General features: G+C 45.1%; 1 protein-coding gene across 5 annotated transcripts in view; it reads right to left on the reverse strand.

The window, feature by feature from the left end:
- Nucleotides 1-4,220: 4,220 nt before the first annotated feature.
- Nucleotides 4,221-19,540, reverse strand: part of ncoa3 (nuclear receptor coactivator 3) — a 50,253-nt gene continuing 34,933 nt past the window's right edge. For all 5 annotated transcript variants that reach the window (XM_083770703.1, XM_083770702.1, XM_083770699.1 and 2 more), the window contains exons 9-23: nucleotides 18,382-18,525; nucleotides 18,078-18,225; nucleotides 17,360-17,934; nucleotides 15,094-16,073; nucleotides 14,866-14,989; nucleotides 14,011-14,265; nucleotides 12,926-13,138; nucleotides 11,649-11,766; nucleotides 10,130-10,301; nucleotides 9,332-9,676; nucleotides 8,885-9,103; nucleotides 8,430-8,685; nucleotides 7,460-7,661; nucleotides 4,999-5,176; nucleotides 4,221-4,402 (exon numbers count right to left, since the gene is read on the reverse strand). In XM_083770703.1, coding sequence (XP_083626829.1) covers nucleotides 4,391-4,402; nucleotides 4,999-5,176; nucleotides 7,460-7,661; nucleotides 8,430-8,685; nucleotides 8,885-9,103; nucleotides 9,332-9,676; nucleotides 10,130-10,301; nucleotides 11,649-11,766; nucleotides 12,926-13,138; nucleotides 14,011-14,265; nucleotides 14,866-14,989; nucleotides 15,094-16,073; nucleotides 17,360-17,934; nucleotides 18,078-18,225; nucleotides 18,382-18,525 — 3,941 coding nt within the window. In that variant the 3' untranslated portion in view covers nucleotides 4,221-4,390. The remainder of the gene's footprint in view (nucleotides 4,403-4,998; nucleotides 5,177-7,459; nucleotides 7,662-8,429; nucleotides 8,686-8,884; nucleotides 9,104-9,331; nucleotides 9,677-10,129; nucleotides 10,302-11,648; nucleotides 11,767-12,925; nucleotides 13,139-14,010; nucleotides 14,266-14,865; nucleotides 14,990-15,093; nucleotides 16,074-17,359; nucleotides 17,935-18,077; nucleotides 18,226-18,381; nucleotides 18,526-19,540) is intronic.

Raw genomic sequence — 19,540 nt, forward strand, 5'->3', positions numbered from 1 at the left:
AAACCAGGGCTGGTGGCCCAGTCATACCAGCTAAATTGGTAATTTGTTTTTGTATGGCTCATTAACGTATCAAATTACAAGAGGAAGTATCCGTTTAGTCCAGAGATAAGTAAAGTACCTAAAATCAAAAATATGACAATTGCAATGCTATATATGTTATTCAAAAGGGCTACATATGACTATAGGGTGATTTTTATGAGCCATGTTAGTTGGTGTAGACAAAATAATACATATGCACAGTTATTGAGTTAGGGTTAGGCCTATATTAGTTTAAAAGTTGATTTAGCCTATAGGCCTATATACTTCAACACACATAATTTGGAAACCAATATAAATATAATAGCCTAAATCAGATCTTGAGTGGTCTTTCAGCAGCAGGGCACGGGTTAAAATGGTTTGGAGAGGCAATTCGTTATTTGATTTATTCTGTCTCCCTGGTGCAATGTTTTTCCCATTTCCCTGCGGTGCGATGCGCACAGCTGCAGGCACGGCCAGTGTGTGATTGTGTTTGTGTGATAGCTTTGTGCCAAGGGCAGGGGAGGGCGACGGGGCCCAGACTGAGCGGCGCCTCGGCACACCTGGGGAAGTTCAGGTTAAATAGCTCCACATTCCTCAACACACAGCTGATTGAAACATTAACAAACAGTAATCCACGAGCCAGGCCACAGATGGGCCGGGAACGCTGCCAAGAGAGAGACTCTTGCTCTCTGTTATAGATTCCCACACAGTACAGTAGTTATAAGCCTGCCTGCTATTAATATACACTACGCCTTTTTTTCCCCCTTCTTTTTTTTTTAAAGAAAGAAACCTAGGCTATACAGTCTTTGGGTTCAACTCAGAGAAGCAGCATAATATTGAAAAGCAGAAACTTAGCATGTCATACACAATTATTGAACTGCTTCTTCTTCTTATTATTATTATTTTTTTTGCTATTCAATAAAACGTATGTGTCATCATCTACACATACATTTGACATATTCTGGTTGAGGCTATTGTGGTCTCCACACGACCACACCTATTAAGTAAAATAAGCTACTATGCATTTTATTAGGCTACTATTAAATCAGGGTATAACGTCAAAAACATGTTTTTAAATTCAGCATACCTTATATTATTATGTCTCGTTAAGTACAAGTCAATTCGAATTGTTGTTGTAAATTAATGCCCTCTTGCGGCCGTTTAGAGAATTGCCATCGGCATCTACTACCGTCAACTCCATTGAACCATAAGGAGTAACGACACGAGTATAGACAAGAGCGCCACCCTCTGTCTTCTAGGGTCATTCGACATGTCTACTCTTGCAGTCAATAGTGTTGGTCGGATCCAGAAATTATGATTTTGTCGTCAGTCTCCGTTTTCGCCCCTGTCCGTCAGTCCGTCCCACTGACTGGACCGATCATGAACTGTGCATAGTGCACGCCTGTGTGGGGCTACCCGACTGTCTGCCCCGCATGCAGGTCATTATTATTTTTTGCCAAATAGCCTACATTGTGATATTATACTCCTACAGATTGTTCTAAACATCACGCTAATTATACGCTGTATATAATTCAGGACGCGCTATAACTCTTGGTACTAGGTAGGTAGTATGGCCTAAGAGAGTTTAATGAAGAAGACCAGATGACAGCATGTGATATTTGGTAAGAATGTCTTAAACCTAGAATTACAAGACATAACTTTAAAGTCCCAATCCAGGTCACATACAGTAGGCTACATAAGTTTATATTCACATTCTTTTAGTTTAATTTTTATAATAGTTTGGAACTTTGGTATTACCCCATCACACTGTATACAAGCATGAACAATAAACAACCCTACATATGGAAGCATAAAGCTGACAAAAGCAATACAATTTAAAAATTGTGACATAGGGACGCCTACTGTGGCTGCCACACGATTGAAGATTCCCAGGCCACTATAGGCTATGTAATTACGAGACATGAATGCAGTGGTTATTGTATAAAACTAACCCAGTCACAAGATGTTTATATTGGACACATGAGTGTCTCATGTGGTCATTTAGCCCATTCTGACCGGGCACCCATTTTGGTGTCAGCATCATGTTATGCTTTAGCTATTTAAAAATAGCAGATCTACAAGCTCATATCGCGCCACCGAGTGGCGCGATACGAGCTTGTAGGTCTGCTATTTTTGAAAAATCGAAGAGCGACTGACATTTTTAGAATCTGATCTCAGGTCAGAATGGGTTCATCAGGACCAGTGTGTGTCCGGCGGAAACCTCGTATGAATCTGATCTCAGGTCAGAATGGGTTAGAGCTCTAAACGAACATCCTCAAAAATAATTAGCCATCTAATAGGGTTAGTCCCCTGTCAAGAGTTGAAGTCAGTTAAGACTTGAGAATAATAATAATAAAACATGTGTCTAACCATTTGTTCATTTACATTTTTTATCTCAGCCTGGATTTTTAAGAAGCCTATTGAATACAGAACCAACAAAAGGACATTCTGGAGACAAAAGTGTTTAAATAGAAATTTGTATTTACATCAATATCAACATCAAGAGAAGAAACAAAAATCATCTGTAATATACATCCTATCCTGTAAAATGACAGCTTATCTCATTTCCAAGAATGATCTCCAGCCTTACTGCTTTTCTTTTGCACTTCATTTTGTGTCCAGATTTAGTTAACTTCAGGAAAATGAAGTTATTTCCTGAAAAATATAAAAGGGATTGATTGACATGTAAAAAAAAAAAAAAAAAATGAATTTCATCCCATTGGTATTCGTCATTCACAGCCAAAATCCATAATTCTTCCAAATGTAGGACTTCTTACTACGTGGTTGGAGTTGACAGTCCTCAGAACAGCACAGATAGCTTCCCACTGCCCCCCACCCCCCCCCCCCCCATATGATATGTACCCATTTACCAGTGGCATAATATAATGTATGTAATAATATAAAATGTACACCAGCGATCTCAGAAACTATACAAAGATGTGGAAAAATATCTTTGGGATTGTGCATGTTTTTAAAAAGGTAGATTTCTCAGTGAATTGAGAAGAACAGTCAAAGGAAAATAAGAGGAAGGGTAAAAAAAATACACTCCACAGCAACAGTTTGGTAGAGGAGGCAGAACGCTGTCAGGAACAGACCTGGTGGAGTAGCCAGGAACGATGTGTTCCCATCCTCGTGGTACTGCAGACACACACATACACACACACTGCACCAACCACGCTCCAGCTCTCTCTCACTCACACACGCATATCGCTGCAATGAATAAAATCCTCCATTATATTGAGGCTGTCCTGGCAGAGTTCACTTCTACAATCTATCAATATATGATAATACGAAAGCTCCAGCCTTCTTTCTATCCATCGGATACTTGTCGGTAATAAAAGTGTCTGATGAAAAACCCATGGCTGTTATATTTTTTGGGGGGAAGAGAAAAAAAAGTGTTTGAATTTACCAAACAAAAACCCAAGCGCCTGCTAATATTTGTAATGGTTAAACGAAATAACTGCAAAATCACCCAAAGCGGCATTGACCTATGAGCAAATACAATTTATACTCTGTGCAATAAAATGGGTCTATAAAAAGCATGGCCGATATATTTTGTAACATATTTACAATTCATATTCACAGAGGACATTTGTGACATCTAATACTGCAGTACCATTTCTTTGCTTGTTGTGACAGGGATTATGTTGCTCAGGTTCAGCCTAAAAGCTTAGAGAGGCAAGAGTTATTGCTCCAATCTGCATAACGTAGAAACAACCTGTGTGCTTATAGCTCCCATTGACTTCTGTAAAAAAATGAGGCGCATCCGAAAGGCTAAGAAGTGAAAGTGGAAACCCATTGGTGTGAAGGCATTAAATCTCTAATAAGGCTGTAATATTTAAGAAATATTGCAACAATCCTTTTTCCTTATAGAAGCCTCCAGGTAAAGTGCAGCCACAGCCAGTTGTACCGCGTAGTCCCAATCTGCTTGCAGCCACGTGGCTGAACACTGCCTGACAGTTCCATGTTGCTCATGCACAGATTCATACATGTGTGCACAGACATTGACAGGATCTTCCATTAGTGCAGGGGTCAGAGGTCAGGCTAGTTAGTGAATCTGAGGAGGGGGGAAGGCATCTCTTTATTTGGCCCATTGGGTTGTCCCTGTGGTGTGACTCAGGTCTACTAGAGGTCTGGGATGGAGGGGGTGTGTGTGTGTGTGTGTGTGTGTGTGTGTGTGTGTGTGTGTGTGTGTGTGTGTGTGTGTGTGTGTGTGTGTGTGTGTGTGCGTGCGAGCGAGTGTGTGTGTGGGGCAGGGGTCCCCGAAACCCAGCTTGTCTTCTGCCTCACACTGCTCCGCCACAGCTGGAAGACTCTGGAAGATTCTACTGCCCTCTTCATAAGGACTCTTTACTGCCGTCAGTGATCCTCCTCAGCAATATTTCTGCAATGACAAAAAGATATGTATGGAAGAATATTTTACAGTTTAACAATAGACTTTATTGTCCAAAATTATATCAGTGCATTTTAATTGTAAATGTCACTGTAAAGTTAATAATAATTATAAATCGGAACTATAAATAAATATCAAACTAATTTCTACAAGCATCATTTTCTGCCATAATATTCTGTAAAAAGAAGATAAGCGCATTTCGGATAACATACGGATACAGTATATCTGTGATAACGAGTATACAGTCTCTATTTAAAGACAACATCTACACATCCCTGTGCCCACCAAACACTTTCTTTTCAGATAATTTAACAATGCTAGTCAAACAGTGTGACCCCAACCGAAAGAGTGGTTTATAGCGATTTAAATAAGTTAAATTTCTGGCACACGCACTTTGAGTAGAGAAAAGACAACAAGCTGTTATCAAATAACGCAAACAAATGACAATAGAATCCATCAAACAAATGACAATAGAATTCAATGCTCTGAAGAGATGTTTGCAGGGGTTTTCTTTCCTTTCTTTGTTGTTCAGAACAGGATTATAACATGGTATAAAATCTATCACTGCCCCTGTCCTGGTTATGTACCTGATCAGGTCCCATCGGCATTCGGCCCATTCCCATGGAGTTCATGCCCATTTGGCCCTGCATCGGTCCTGCTCCTGGCCCACTGACTGGCCCGGGACCACCCATGGAATTGTTCATCATCATCGATCCAAACTGGCCCTGGTTGCCCTGCTGGGGGAACTGCTGCTGGGGGTAGGCACTGGACAAAAAAACACAAAGAAATACATTAGATATATCCACAAGGAAATATGAAATTATATACACACTAGTCCAGTGTTTCCCAACCTTTTTTGTGCCAAAAAATCCCAGGGCACACTAGATATACAGGGGGTGGGGGGTATAATGTATATATATATATATATATATATATATATGTTCTCATATAAACAAGATGGCAAGTTTTATTTAACAAAAATATTTTTAATATTTATATATTTTATTTCCTGACCTACCAATTCGAATACAATTGCTTTCATTACGTCACGCATGATCAATAAAGTTTTGAGTGCATGCAGTGTCACAAAGTCACTTTCTGATGTCACTGCATGCTAGTGTCTGTGTTGTGTGTGTGCCCGTGTTGCTCGCAATCTGGACACGGTGAATCACACATGTTTGTTCACGGCAGTCAGGCAAGAAAGACTTCCTAAAGTTTCCATAAAGTTCACTTGAAAGTTACGTTTGAGAAACGTATATACTTATGAAGTCACGGTATGACAACAGCGAACGTCATGAAACATGAAGGACCTGGCTACTGCTTCTCTCTCTTGTGTCGTCTCACTCGTCGACATGAGTTTAGCTGTATGTAGCTCCGTCCTGGCGATTTGTAAGCCCATCACTGCCGCTTTTGCAACACAGTGTGGGCTTGTAGGTCAGCTTAAAAGACAACAACAAGCCCAGGCGGTGGCGTAACCGTCTGGGCACCCGACTGGTAATCCAGTCGCAGTGTGCCGCGGGTTCGGGTTCGCCCGAGCCCGACGCGGCCTTTACTGCATGTCTTCCCCCATCTCTCTCCCGTTTCCTGTCAGCCTACTGTCTGTCCCTTCAAAAACCAATAAAAGGCGTAAGCCGCAAAAAAAAATCTTAAAATAAAATAAAAGGACAACAGCAAAAAGCAGGCTGGAACGCACAGAGGCAAGCAGTGTTTTTTTTATACAGTACGTGCCAGGAGAGTAGGTGATCTCCTCATGTAAACAAAGCCATACATTAGCATTTCTATGGCAGAGGGTCGTTAGGCTGGTGGGGATTGGGCAACAACAACTGCAAGCAGCCCAGTATCTATTGCTATCGGGGGGAGGGTCAGGGTTACTTTTCTTCCTGGAAATAAAAACGTCTGGGTTCCGAGGCTACTTTTGTTCAAATCAAACGGCACACCTGGCCATTTCAAACGGCACACTATAGTGCCGCGGCACACAGGTTGGGAATCACTGCACTAGTCCATACCATGTTAACCCATTATGAACGGGCACCCATTTTGGTGTTAGCATCATGTTATGCTTTAGCTATTGAAAAATAGCAGATCTACAAGCTCATATCGCGCCACCGAGTGGCGCGATACGAGCTTGTAGGTCTGCTATTTTTGAATAATCGAAGAACGACTGACATTTTTAGAATCTGATCTCAGGTCAGAATGGGTTCATCAGACCAGTGTGTGTCCAGTGGAAACCTCGTATGAATCTGATCTCAGGTCAGAATGGGTTAATGGTGTGTGTGTTGTCTCGACGTGCACACACGTGCACACACTAACAACAGATAGCCATCCGAAGCTAATGTGAGTAGCCTTTCCACTAGATCGAATCAAACACATTTATACAACTGAATAAATGTAGATACGTATTTTGGTACCGTCGCTTCCCGACAAATAACGCAGACTACGTTTTTTTACTGGGGAAAAGGTTAATAATGATATTGATTGAGCACAACTGGTGAGACAGATGACTCAGTACTCACTGTGGGGCTGGGGAAGAGAGTTGTTAAGAGATTAGCTTGGGAACTGGGAAAAAAATTAAATAAATGATGAGTAGACTAAACAAACAGTACAGAGGCTAAAGTTTTTCTGACCCGTGGTTAGATTGCAAATTAGGCGACACTGTGCTAATGACAGACGGAAAATTAAGGCCCGGCCCTACCTGGGCCCTCATCAAACCCTGTACACTCAAGAGAATGTCCCCGCTACCATACTGTATGGAGCTTACCTGACATTCCATATGTTGATCTGACCTCATCAAACCCTGTGCACTCAAGGCATGCTCCTTATATGTCCAGTACAGAATTCATTCCATGTTGATCCAACACCCCATGCCAAAGCACCAGCTGCCGTCAATGAGGCGTCTTACTGGTTTGTAACGGTCATATCTTTGAGATTCCATTCTAAATCGGCTACGATTAGCTTTTTCAGATTTACGGGAGGTGCTCATTTGGCGTGCAATTTTGCATGCAGTTTAATAGCCAGAAGGCCCCCCCGCCGAACTACCCCTCAACTTACTTGTTGCGTGGCATGCCACCCTGTGGCATGCCCTGTGGCCAACCCTTCATCTCAGCAGACTGGTACATCGGTCCTGCCTGGGGACTGCCCGCCATCCCTGGCATCATGGCATTCTGAGGAGGGCCTCCCATTCGCCCAGGTATCATGTTGCCTGGTGGGCTGCCTGGACCAATGAACGATGACTCCCCCTGCTGGTTCATGCCTGCATGTGCACAAAGAACAGTCTTAACCCATTCTGACCTGAGATCAGATTCATACGAGGTTTCCACTGGACACACGCTGGTCTGACGAACCCATTCTGACCTGAGATCAGATTCTAAAAATGTCAGTCGTTCTTCGATTTTTCAAAAATAGCAGACCTACAAGCTCGTATCGCGCCACTCGGTGGCGCGATATGAGCTTGTAGATCTGCTATTTTTCAATAGCTAAAGCACGACATGATGCCAACACCAAAATGGGTGCCCGGTCAGAATGGGTTAAGCACTGTAACGTGGGATGAATAATTCACATGGAAATTGTACAGTGCATTCTAAGGTACATTAATATTATGAAATATAAAGATTTATTATATCAATTAAAACACAAAAGAGGAAATGTGCCATATGTTATAAATAAATAAATGGTGCATTTATATCGCGCCTTTATCCAAGGCGCTTTACAGAGATTGTGCATTACATTCACCCATTCACACACACATTCATACACCGATGGCAGCGGAAACCATGCAAGGCACCAACTAGCACATCGGGAGCAATTAGGGGTTCAGTGTCTTGCTCAAGGACACTTCGACAGTAACTCTGGGGGAGCCCGGGTTCGAACTGGCAACCTTACGGTTACCATCCAGGCACTCTACCCCTGAGCCACCGCCGCCCCCAGTTCAGACAGTCTGAGAGGTGCTCACCGGAGGCTGTTAGTATATATAGTATAGTATATATGCCTAAAGTACATGAGAAAGAAAGTGGTGTCTTACCATAATTGCCCCCATAGTGTTGTCCAGGCTGGTTCATTGGGGGACCACCCATGGGGCTATCCATGCCCGCTGGAGCTGTGACATTAGGAGGTGGGCTGAAGCCTCCAGCTGGCCCTTGGCCTTGCTGCTGCTGCTGCTGCTGCTGTTGTTGCTGCTGCTGCTGCTGCATCAACATCATCATTCGCTGTCTTCTTAGCTGCATAGTCATCATTTCCCTGCTGCGCTGAGCAATCATCTGGGCATTCAGGAAACCAGGCTATGGAGGAATATGAGCAGTTCAGAGATCAGCTACTTGGTAAAAACATTTGACCTGTGAGACATTCAGCCTATTCTCTTTTACAGATCTGCTTGCAAAGGAGGTTTAACTGTAGAATAAACGTGAATGTATTTACATCTGATTTTACTCAAGAGTGTTGAGTGCATGTGTATTGCATCAGGGTGAGGCGACTACATACCTGACCCATGCCAGGTTGCTGCATGCCAGGTTGCTGCATGCCAGGTTGCATGCCAGGCTGCATGCCAGGCTGCATGCCAGGTTGCATGCCAGGTTGCATGCCAGGCTGCATGCCAGGCTGCATGCCAGGCTGCATGCCAGGCTGCATGCCTGGGCGCATGGCAGGGTTTCCTCCAGGGGCAGATTCCATCTTCATGCCCTGTCGAGTCTGGTTCATAAACTACAAGATAAATATACAAGGTTTAATTTGACATTTGTACTGGACGTATTCTAAACAAGCATAATTTACATTGATTCTAAAATATTTTGTTCCAGGGAGCACCAAAAGCAAAGATTTTAGTTCAAATCTTTGCTTAAAAGAATATATATTATCAAAGATTTGCACAAATTGTTACAAGCTTGTATATCTTTTTTTGTGTGACAAACAATGGATTCTGTGATCACTCACCTGCTGCCCTTGTAGTCTCTGTTGTAACTGCAGTCGGAGGGGCTTGGTGGCATTCATCATGCGTGGTCTCATCATGTTGGCACGGGGGTTACCCATGCCGGCAATACCTGGGAAGCCTCCCGGCTGGCCCATCTGGTTCATCATAGGGTTGAAGCCTGCAGGAGACTGGCCCTGCATTGGGCTGCCGCTGTAGTTGGCCTGCATACCCATGGTGGAGCCACCGGGGGGGCCAGGGTAGCCCTGGCCATACATGGGTTTCTGGTCCATGACCATGGAGGAGTCGGGCCCTGGAAAGGGTTCCGATGGTTGACCCTGACTCTGCTGTTGGCCCTCAGGTCCCGGACTCTGTGGGGTTGAAAGAGTCATGATTTAGAGTTTAGAGTTTTATAGTGAAAATGCTCTTGTATTACAATTCCTAAATGGATATGCTTTTCTGAAATGTCTTCCATTATCAATGCATACAAGACTACAAGTACCCATTTGCTTACCCGTACTATAGAACTACAGTTTAACCCATTCTGACCGGGCACCCATTTTGGTGTCAGCATCATGTTATGCTTTAGCTATTTAAAAATAGCAGATCTACAAGCTCATATCGCGCCACCGAGTGGCGCGATACGAGCTTGTAGGTCTGCTATTTTTTTTATTATCGAAGAACGACTGACATTTTTAGAATCTGATCTCAGGTCAGAATGGGGTTAATCAGACCAGTGTGTGTCCGGTGGAAACCTCGTATGAATCTGATCTCAGGTCAGAATGGGATATACTGTATATCATAGCATGAGTTCTGTCCATTACCTGGCTCACAAGGTCAGCGATGCCCAGAGCTCTGTCGATCTCCTCCAGAGCGATGACATCCGTGTTGTTGAGAAGAGAGTCAAGTTGGTCCAGCAGGGCACGCTCGTCACTCTGCCCCTCGCTGGTGGACGGCGGCACCAGGAGCTCATCCAGGGGGTTCCCAAACTGGCCCCTGGAACAAACACATGTTAGGAGCTCATCTAGCCCATTCTGACCTGAGATCAGATTCTATAAACGTCTTCTACATCCTGACAGTTTTCTGATAAAGCTATGTTTCTATGTCAGTCGTTCTTCGATTTTTCAAAAATAGCAGACCTACAAGCTCGTATCGCGCCACTCGGTGGCGCGATATGAGCTTGTAGATCTGCTATTTTTCAATAGCTAAAGCAGAACATGATGCTGACACCAAAATGGGTGCCTGTTCAGAATGGGCTAGGGGGTTCCCAAACTGGCCCCTGGAACAAACACATGTTAGGAGCTCATCTAGGGGGTTCCCAAACTGGCCCCTGGAACAAACACATGTTAGGAGCTCATCTAGGGGGTTCCCAAACTGGCCCCTGGAACAAACACATGTTAGGAGCTCATCCAGGGGGTTCCCAAACTGGCCCCTGGAACAAACACATGTTAGGAGCTCATCTAGGGGGTTCCCAAACTGCCCCCCCTGGAACAAACACATGTTAGGAGCTCATCTAGGGGGTTCCCAAACTGGCCCCTGGAACAAACACATGTTAGGAGCTCATCTAGGGGGTTCCCAAACTGGCCCCTGGAACAAACACATGTTAGGAGCTCATCTAGGGGGTTCCCAAACTGGCCCCTGGAACAAACACATGTTAGGAGCTCATCTAGGGGGTTCCCAAACTGGCCCCTGGAACAAACACATGTTAGGAGCTCATCTAGGGGGTTCCCAAACTGGCCCCTGGAACAAACACATGTTAGGAGCTCATCTAGGGGGTTCCCAAACTGGCCCCTGGAACAAACACATGTTAGGAGCTCATCTAGGGGGTTCCCAAACTGGCCCCTGGAACCAACACATGTTAGGAGCTCATTTAGGGCGTTCCCAAACTGGCCCCTGGAACAATAACACATGTTAGGAGCTCATCCAGGGGGTTCCCAAACTGGCCCCTGGAACAAACACATGTTAGGAGCTCATCTAGGGGGTTCCCAAACTGCCCCCCCTGGAACAACACACATGTTAGGAGCTCATCTAGGGGGTTCCCAAACTGGCCCCTGGAACAAACACATGTTAGGAAACTGAATGACAAAGAAACTAAATGACAGCTAAACTGAGAAAAAACCACCCAACAACAAAAACGTGAATAAGGGAGGACACGTGTGTTGCAAGGACTCATTATGAATCACTAATCATAAATGCTGAGGGGTGCAGATAGTTGGGACTACATGGCATGCATACAAAGTATCTAGACTAACAACATGACTACATCTAGTCTCTGATACATACAGAGCAGTCTGGGAAGGGGCTGTTTGGAATGTCGCATGCATAACAGTCCATTGTGTTCACCTGTTGGTGTTATTCTGTGGTCTGTCCATTCCTATGGCAGAGTCTGGCCAGGAGGGGGACTGGGGTGGGGCACCTTGTCCACCATAGGGACTCATGCTCATATTGGCTTCATTGGGACCTACAGAGATGGCAAAACGTATATCATTCAGGAGGAGATATACAACATACAACAAAGAAAACATCAAGCATAGAATGACTAATGCTAATAGACATGGATTACATTGTAGAACTGGTGTTGATGTGGCAGGCCTGTAATAATGTCTCATCAACAAACTGCTAATAAAGATCTTGTAATTACATCAAACTCAAACCACACGTCAGGCTTTGCAAACGTTTGGGGACATTGACTTACATTCATTAATCATTGTCAATCTAATATGAACACAACTGTAGAGGCTTAATGTTCATATTATGACTGCAGTAAAGCCACTTTAGGAACACTGTTGTCATCGCCAAACTGCGTCATACATACTACACTTTTTATGATCGTTTTTGGCTTTTCTGGGAGAGAGAGACAGGGAGTGACACGAAGCAGTAGTCAGACCCACGACTCGCTGTCAGAGCCTATGTGGTATATGCCTTAACCACTAGGCCAATGTTTGTCATACTACACTATTTTAGGATGGCAATTTTATTCATGCAATTCTTCATACATATAACCCTAAACCCGATCTACAAGCTCACGTCACAACACGGCGTAAGAATGCGGTGTGCGCCATTTATGGTGTGCGACACCAGTATGCAATGAAGTATACTAAAAACCTAAACTATATAAATTAGTGGTGCACGATAAAATCGGTAGCATATAGAAATCGGCCATAAAAATGCCATATTGGTATCGGATCGGTCTCTAAATAATGTGACTAATGACTGTCACTTTTGTTTTGTGTATTTCTCTCTTTTTTTTAAGATATTCTTTGGGCTTTTTTGCCTTTAATGACCGACAGGAAATGGGGAGAGAGATGGGGGAGTCGAACCCACGCCATGCCGTCAGGCTGGCTTAGCAGCCTAGGTGCCCGGACGGTTGAGCCAACCGTCCGGGCACCTAGGCTGAATCGGTCAGAATCAGTATCGGCAGATATGACCCTGTAAATAATTGGAGATCGGATATCGGTCATAACTTCATAATCGTGCAATCGCTGTAATATAAATGCTTGATCCTAAACCTGAAGACATCATTTGAGGACCAGGAAAAGGGAAAATCTCTGAAATTCTACTGTAGTCTTGGCCCTCACAAGTACAGTAGCACCAGTACACACACACACACACACACGTACCCATATCCAAGAGTTGCTGCTGCAGCATGGACCTGCTGTTGCCAGGCACACTGTTGGAGCGGTTCATCATGGGTCCTCCCATCATTCCAGGACGGGCCATACCAGGGTGCCCCGGTGCTCCCACAGGGCTGGCACTTGACCTGGGCATTCCCCACTCTCCTGCCCCCGTCATGGGTGGACGTTGGGGCATTCCCATGCCTCGACCCATACCTCCTTCACAACAAACAGATCACGTGTCATTCATCTGGCCCACTTGGCAATAGTCAGACTAAGGTGGCAAAAATGGTGACACCAATATGATGATGATTTTCAACATTGCTAGTTGTCTCACGCTGTGTTTCTCTGAAATGCTGCTGAAGTTATGTGGAACAGTACATCACTGGGATCAAATCCAACCCTTACTTCCTGTTTTTTAACCGCTGCCTGTTCAGTTTATGGCAAAATTGTGGTAACCACCCTAAAGTCCTCCCTTATCTTTACTGTATAGTGTATACTAAACAATGCCTAAACATAACTTACAAACTGAATTAATAAAATCATGTAACTAAATGTAATGCCTGTCCATGGAATGCAATCATGGGAATAATAGAAATAGAGAGAAAGGCCAAAAAAGACAAAAAGGTGTATGCTCTCTGTGAATATATATATATATATATATATATATATATATATATATATATATATATCTTAACCCATTCTGACCGGGCACCCATTTTGGTGTTGGCATCATGTTATGCTTTAGCTATTGAAAAATAGCAGATCTACAAGCTCATATCGTGCCACCGAGTGGCGCGATACGAGCTTGTAGGTCTGCTATTTTTTTTTTAAATCGAAGAACGACTGACATTTTTAGAATCTGATCTTAGGTCAGAATGGGTTAATCAGACCAGTGTGTGTCCAGTGGAAACCTCGTATGAATCTGATCTCAGGTCAGAATGGGTTAAAACATTTTATGACTGCTATAAACAATGAACTAAAATGCCTATACTGCCATTTGAGAAAGGTCATAGGAGATCTAATGCAGTTTCAGTTTGTTTATTTTGGACAGTGGTGAATAAACCAGAGGAAGTGAATGAGTCAGTTACTTGTGGCGCCACCCCGTGGTGGACAAACGCCCATGCCTCCAGGGAACCCGTTAGCCATGGTGGCTCCGGTACGGATGGGAGTGTCCATGTTCTCATGCTTGACCAGGGTAGGACAGGGGACATTCCTCCTTCCAGCCAGCCCTCCTCCTACTGCTGCTCCGACGACTCCTTCTCCACTGAGGGGCTTGGAATCCACGGAGAGGGCCCTCTGATAGGGTCCTCGTTGACCGGCTGTCATGGGGCCTCTCTCTCCATCTGTAGTTCACACAAAGTTAGGTTACAGTTTTCCAACACATACCGTGGTTTGTTTCAGTTAGGAGGAAGGCCCTGGATGCAGGCCTTTTCAGTACGGTGGGGAAATCAACTTATAGTTGTGTTTTAATGCATTTTTAACCCATTCTGACCTGAGATCAGATTCATACGAGGTTTCCACTAGACACACACTGGTCTGATTAACCCATTCTGACCTGATATCAGATTATAAAAATGTCAGTCGTTCTTCGATTATTCAAAAATAGCAGACCTACAAGCTCGTATCGCGCCACTCGGTGGCGCGATATGAGCTTGTAGATCTGCTATTTTTCAATAGCTAAAGCATAACATGATGCCGACACCAAAATGGGTGCCCGTTCAGAATGGGTTAAAGTCACAGAAGGAAGGAAAGATGCAATTCCATGATTTATTAACTGCACATTTACTGAATTAGAAAAATGTGATCATGTTTTAATGATTTTGGAAACAATGTAAAGTAAAACAATAAATAAACCAGCAAAATCTAAAACTAAGCAATACTATAAAGGGCTGAGAAACACCCACCACAACAAGAAGGTCAAGCATTTGGTTTTGTCACTTTACCATGTAAACTGTCAGGAATATTCCCCTGTTTGTTTGCTCTTTCTTTTGCAGCTCTTGAGTCTGGTTCAGGGTAGAAGGCAGAGTTGTTCCTGGGCCCTCCAAGAATCGTCTCCAGGGTCTCCAACTGTAAGAAGATGCAAACATCATGAGGAAAGCAGGAATCTACAAATGTTCAAACTATACAGGTACAACATTTACAGCCATCTCTTGTTGGACAAGTATGCATACCTCATCGGTTGGCTCAGTCTTAACCTTGCTGTCCATCGAGTGAGCGTCAGAGCTAGTGACCCCTGACGCCTGGGCTCCCCCCCTGCCCTCCTGCTCCTCTAGTTTAGGCTTGATGTTGCCACCTTCTTTGGAGTCATCCTTGTTAAGGAGGTAGTGAAGGAGGGCATGGGTCTTCTCCTTCTTGGGACTGTGCTGCTCCTGTTTCACATCCAACCCCCTGGACGACCCTGGCGCCGTGGTGGCAGACTCCACCCCTCCAGTCTCCAGGGAGGTCTTACCTGTAGCCTCGGCCGTGATACGGGCCACCTCATCGGGAGTGTTCCCGTTCTGCAGGAGTTTGTGGAGGATCTTGTGCTTCTCTTGCAGGGACTGGTTGCTGAAATGGCCCACCCCTCCGGAGGAAGACACTGCCCCCAGACCCTGCTGGCCCAATCCGACTGTGGAGGAAGTGGGGCTTGTGACCCCGGGACCGTCGCCCTCCTTGGCCTCAGAGGTGGATCCGGTACCGGAGCTCGGAGCGGGGTTTGGTGGCACCAGGTCGTCTGTAGGGGAGGTGAGGAGCTGAAGAAGCTTCTTGTGACCCTTTGTGTCGGGGCCCCGTCGACTGGGCTCTAACCCGGCGGGACCCGCGTCTCGGCTGTCCTGGCTGTCCAGCTTTTCGGGGGGAACATCGGTGGAGGTGGTATGTGGGTGCTGCTGCTCCCCTCCACCTCCCAGCGAACCACACGGACTCTTAGAGTCAGAATGGGCCAGGGTTCCCATTTTACAGAGTCCTCCTGGAGCCTGGCCCTGGCTGCTAGAGTTTACACTGGGAGAGTTGTCTGGTTTGTGGGGGTGAGGAGAGCTGAGGGGGGAGGGCATCGGGTTGCCCACTCCCTCACTGATGGCCTGGAGGGCGTTCAGGGAGCTGCTGGAGAAGGTGGCTCCTCCTCCACCTCCAGAGCCACCCGGGTGACCAGAGCTCATGGGAGAGTTCAAACCTGCAAAAAACACAAGCATCAACTTAGGTGCTATTTACACGAGGATGGTGTTCATAGAAAACGGCAAAATAAAGTATCGTTTGCTGCTGTCATTTAGACGAGAACCGTGTTCTCAGGAGGTGAAAACGCAACGAAGTGAAACCACCTCCCAGAGTGGAAATCTTTGAGAACGCCGTTTTATCCCTTCTCCGTGTAAACAGGCAAAACGGTGAATCCGCAAAACTTATGACATCATGGCTCACGTTGGCTTACAGCGCATATGTTTATTACATTGATGCAGAGCCATATACTATGATATAATGGAGTTCCTGAACAAGCCCCCCTCCTCGCCTACAAAGTGCTGCTCATCAGCGATGGTGAATGTAAAACCATGATGTAAATAAAAAGCCTTGTGATAGGCGGCAGCCGCGGCAGCAGTGTTGCGCGGCACTGTTTTTTGGCAAATCTAAGCCAGCAAATTTAAGACGATCTTTTCAAAATAAGAGTACCCTCTAGAGTATTTAAAAAAAGTTATTTGCACATTAAAACTACAAATTAAGCATTTAACTGATGCTATAAGACACACATTATGTTTCTGTGTTATTTAATTACTTATTTTTACACAGAAACATAATGTGTGTCTTTACAATAACTGTAATGTAATAATAATACTAATAATGTAATTATTTAATTAACTACACTTTTATTCTGAAAGCAACCGAATGTCTTAAATTTGCTAGCTCTCAAACAGGAAGTTCTAGATTTGCCAAAAAGACGGAGCCGTGTTGCGCAGGCTTGCGTGAAGGGGTTCTTCTTCTTGTACGTGGGTGACTGGTCTATTTGGCAGCCCGTTATCGCCACCTAGCGACATTATAGCATAATAGCACATTATAGCATAACGTGTGCGTTCTCGTGTAAAGGGTCCAACAAATGTTGAACGCAACGGAACTTTGACGTTTTATCCGGAGATGGTCCTCGTGTAAATAGCACCTTAGTGCAGTCCATAGCTATACCAGCATCTTAACCCATTCTGAACGGGCACCCATTTTGGTGTTAGCATTATGTTATGCTTTAGCTATTGAAAAATAGCAGATCTACAAGCTCATAGCGCGCCACCGAGTGGCGCGCTAAGAGCTTGTAGGTCTGCTATTTTTGAAAAATCGAAGAACGACTGACATTTTTAGAATCTGATCTCAGGTCAGCATGGGTTAATCAGACCAGTGTGTGTCCAGTGGAACCTCGTATGAATGTGATCTCAGGTCAGAATGGGTTAATATCTAAAGAGAGGTTTCACATCTGTGTCATACCTCCGGGTGAAAAGGGACCGGAGCCCATCTTGGGGCTCCCCCGGACCCTGGGAGAGCCCATGACATTGTGTTGGCCGCCATTCATCCCTTGACTGGCTTGTGGGGGGCTGGTCATCCCCATGCCGTATCCCCCTCCTCCTCCGCCTCCATGGAACTGACCCATCTGCTGGTGTGGATGCTGCTGCTGCTGCTGGGGGTGCATGCCGTGGTGTTGGTGGCCCATTTGGTTCATCTGACCCATGGACCCCATTTGGTTCCCCCCGGAGTTCATTGGATGCATGGAGCCCATTGGATTCATCTGATTCATCTGGCCCATGTTGTTCATCTGATGCATGGAGTTCATCTGATGCATGGCGGGGTTCATCTGGTTCATTGCGTTCATCCGGTTGCCCCCTGAGCCGTGGTATGGAGGCGCACCTCGCTGTGGCATGGTGCCCTGTTCGGCCATGCCGTAGGTCCTGTTCATGCCCATGCCCCTTCCTGGGCCCACGCTCATCTGGGGGTTAGGGTTGTTAGCGGCCATTGCTTGAGGCCTCATGCCGCCCCCCTGGTTGTTCCGGTAACCGTTCTGCTCCCTGGGGGAACAAAAGGAATGCTCCAAGATGTAATATACATTCCAAGGAAAACAACAAACTCACCATTTCCAGCCAAAAAGGACAAATCACTAAATGTTTTACAATCAATGTGTTAAAATATTCTGTGTTGAGTGGCCTCGAACCTTTGGAGCAGGTGTGTGGACAGGAAGGTAGGCGGTTCGCTGGAGTTGGGGTTCCTGCAGAGGTCACTCCTTGTCTGGGCTGTTACCGGGGTGCCATCGGCCATCGAGAAGCGGTAAAGAGGCGTCTCAGAGTGACCGTGGATGAAAGCTGGAACAGAGATAAGTACATCACTTAACATTGTAAACTAAACATAAGAAGTATTGTAAAAATAAGGTGACGTTGTTGATTGAAGTTTGACTATGTTTAGTTAGGTAATAATACTGTAGGGTTTGTCGGGGCAGAGAAGGTTAAAAGTGGGCATACCGTCATGGTAGTGGCGCTTGTATGACCAGGGCTGTCCCTCACTGCGATGGAGAAACATCTGCATGCAACGCCTCACCAGGTCCTCCCAGCCCGGAGACATAGTGGTGTGGAGGGTGTTCTGCTGTTCAATCTCAATGAGCTTACCTGGAAAGTGGCAGATATACAATGAATGAAGCTCTACATGGCAGCTGCCGATTGTAAACAAGTTTTATTGCTAGTTACAAGGAATACTGAAACAGATTGTGCAGCTCAGTTTGTGTATGTCTATGCAAATCACTGCAGATTGTACGTTAAATACATTAAGCTTTAGGCTACATCTAAAGCCCAAACCACACCAATGGGTCGCCATGCAACACCTTGCAACTAAGTGGTTGTGAGTAGACCATAGACTGTAAAAAATATGGACAAAGCGTTCCCCGGGTCTAACATGGACGTAAAATGAAGCCTGAAATCCCTTGCATTCTAATGCACTGTAAGTCGCCATCTTTCTAGATCCGTTTTAGCCCAGCTGGCCATTGGCTGGCCCAGACAACGAGGCGGGACTTCCCCCCTTCTTCTCCGTTGGTTTTTATTTTGACTCGAGTGGGTGGGGAATCCCGATCATAGACTGTAACGGTAGCCACGCCCCTCAGAACATGCGCGACTTTATGGTCATTTTTTAAATAAATGGGACCATAATTTTCCAAAAAGAATATTATGACATTAGAAATGAGACTTTAAACTAGTGACTGGAAGCAGAAAGTATTCATGACCATGTTTATTAAGGTAATACAGTCTAGGTGAAGTTGGGCCCAAATACATGGCCCTCTATGGAGCTATGGGGCTTTTTGGGTCCAGTCCAGCGCCACAACAGGCCATTATATGAACTACCGATTTCAAATGAGGCTTCACGAAATATCTGGCTGACTGCCCCCCTGGAGTAGACCCATGTAGACGCATGTAGTTGTAAGGTACCACTGAATTGAACCAATTGAATCCCTTTGGCTTTGACTTGGGTCAACCGGGGTAGACATGCACCAACGTGCAACAGGACATATCACACCGCTGGGACCAACACTAAAACCGCTTTGTTGCGACTCTCAACCGATTGCTGTGGTTTGGGTAGAGACAGAGTCATCTGGAATAATGTTGCTTGACAAAACATTTAACCAGGCTATTG

The sequence above is a fragment of the Protomyctophum parallelum genome (genome assembly GCF_964188405.1).
Source record: "Protomyctophum parallelum genome assembly, chromosome: 8".
Classification (NCBI taxonomy): Eukaryota; Metazoa; Chordata; class Actinopteri; order Myctophiformes; family Myctophidae; genus Protomyctophum; species Protomyctophum parallelum.